The sequence below is a fragment of the Octodon degus genome, unplaced genomic scaffold (assembly GCF_000260255.1).
Source record: "Octodon degus isolate 3935 unplaced genomic scaffold, OctDeg1.0 scaffold00239, whole genome shotgun sequence".
NCBI lineage: Eukaryota > Metazoa > Chordata > Mammalia > Rodentia > Octodontidae > Octodon > Octodon degus.
Window position 1 is genome coordinate 2,893,909 of NW_004524815.1, and position 2,216 is coordinate 2,896,124.

Sequence of the window (2,216 nt, forward strand, 5' to 3'; positions counted from 1 at the left end):
CTAACAGCCTGCTTAGGCAAGCACGGGGACTGGATCCAATCAGCTGTACAAAATGCCTCACCATCCCCGCCCTACCAACTTCCCCCCAAGGACGCACTGAACCAACCAACCAGACCATGCATGGTGCTACACGCCTGTAATCCCAGCACTGGCGAGGCTGAAAACAAAAGGATCACTATGAGTCCAAGCTGCATAGTGAGACCCTCTACAAAATACATAAAAAAAAAAAAATTCAATGATGAAACAACAAAAACCTGAATATAGGAGGAGCTTATCTCAAACTGATAAAGGCTACTTATGACAGACCTACTGCTAGCATCACAGGAAATGGGGCAAGTCTGAAAACTTTCCTCTGAAAAATCATGATGGAGACCAGCCTTGTTACTTTAGCTCACTAAAGGGACATAGGAGGGGACAGGTGACCTAAACAATGCTACAAACCATTGTGCTGATTGGGAAATTTTAATCTAAAAGTAAAGGAAACATGCACACATCCCATACTTACACAGTCAAAGTGGCTTCTCATCAAACACTTACTGACAATCACTACATGGCTTTCTTTGTACAAAGGAGTCAAGTATAAGAAATCTATGACTTGGGAATCCAGTGCCACATTTCTGAATTTCAAAGAAGGAAGTTACAAATAGGTGCTGAGCTGTCTTAGGAGGATTAATATGAAATCTCGTTGAGCTTATTATCAGTGTGAGAATGACACAATAAAGTAAGCATAAGTGTGTGCATGTAAGTCTACACCTGCATGGGAACATTCCTAGATGGGTTTCATAGACTCAGCACAGGAAATGCTTATGTTTATGTTGAAGTCAGTGGCTTAAGACAATAGATTCAATATGGGACACATATTTTATAGGATTATAATATCTGATCACAAAATCAAATGCAAAAGCATTCAAGACATCTGCCAACACACTAGAGACTTGACTAATCTGGCCGAGATCCTGGATCCTAAGGCAAAGCCCTTCAGAATTCTGGCGAGAGGGCTGAGGCCACAGCAAGATCCCATGCAAGTCCAACTCAAGGATCCACACTGGGAAGGCTCCAAGGCAAGTGAGGCAGGCGACACAGTGGAAGAAGGAGATGTCGGGAAGGCTGTTGCCAGAGACTCAGAGTGGAAGGGGCATTGATGAAATGGGAGTCCTTCCTGGGGGGAGCATTCTCTACAGGGCATCTATGGCAGGACTGTGTGGGGGTCCCAAAGAAACAGCAAGATCAGAGTGAATGCCATGGGGCTCAGGACAGTGGGCATGCGGACAGACAGGACAGCGCAGCCAAGTGTAGAAGGAATGAGCATCAGCAGGCATCTCCACGCACTTGCACAAGGGGAAAATCTAGAGCATTATTCCTGTCATCTCAGAGCATTTTTAATGTGAATGTTGGTGACTATTCAGTAATAACTTTTTAAATGACTTTACTGCCCTGCCTTGTTATGCTATGGCTCTTTTATTATCCCCCAGGTTACAAAGTGAAAATATATGCTCTACAAAGTGACTGCAGCCAAGATAAAAATGTTAATTCACTGAAAATATACTCATTTCAGTATCTCTTTTTAAAAAATGCATATAGTGTAGACACATACATTTAAGGCTATCAGGGCACACAATGAAAATTCTGAGAAGGTGCACAACAGGAAAGTAAACTTGAGTTATAATATTGTGTGTCAGTCTCAATTAAACATGTAAATTATTTTTATTAAATATTAGCAGCCCTTCCTCTACTTCTGGGCCGTCCTCTGTTCCCACAGGTGTGCTCCCACCTGGGCCCCTGCAAGTGTCACTTGTGTGTCTGTAGTGACAAGGACATAGGAACACTCCATGCAGGAGGAGTGAAACTCGCCTTCTCCCACAGGGTGCTGACGAGCAGAACACACACATTTTACACAGTGTGCTCTATGGTCTCCTTCAGAAACAACATGGCAGGTATTGCTTTCCTTTCCAAAAACACAAGCATGTGAAGAAGAAAGGGCTTCTCTTGTGGACTTTCACATGAATGTTGGCCTTAAAAGGTCAATAATTGAAAAAGAAAATAATTGTAAGGCATTATGGACCCTACTTACTGATTTACACTCACAGACCTAGAAAACATTTTGCCTTCCCCACCACCTTGTTGAATGAGCTCTTCACTTCCTTGTTCCTCAGGCTGTAGACCACGGGGTTCAGCATGGGGATGACCATGGTGTAGAACACGGACACGATCTTGTC

At 43.3% G+C, this 2,216-nt stretch overlaps 1 protein-coding gene across 1 annotated transcript in view; it reads right to left on the bottom strand.

Annotated features, from left to right (window-relative positions):
* Positions 1-2,081: 2,081 nt before the first annotated feature.
* The window catches only part of LOC101574621 (olfactory receptor 5B3-like), a 15,239-nt gene continuing 15,104 nt past the window's right edge, over positions 2,082-2,216 (bottom strand). The window contains exon 2 of the mRNA XM_004645865.2: positions 2,082-2,216. This exon is cut by the window's right edge and continues 1 nt beyond it. Within this exon, the coding sequence (XP_004645922.1) occupies positions 2,082-2,216 (135 nt within the window).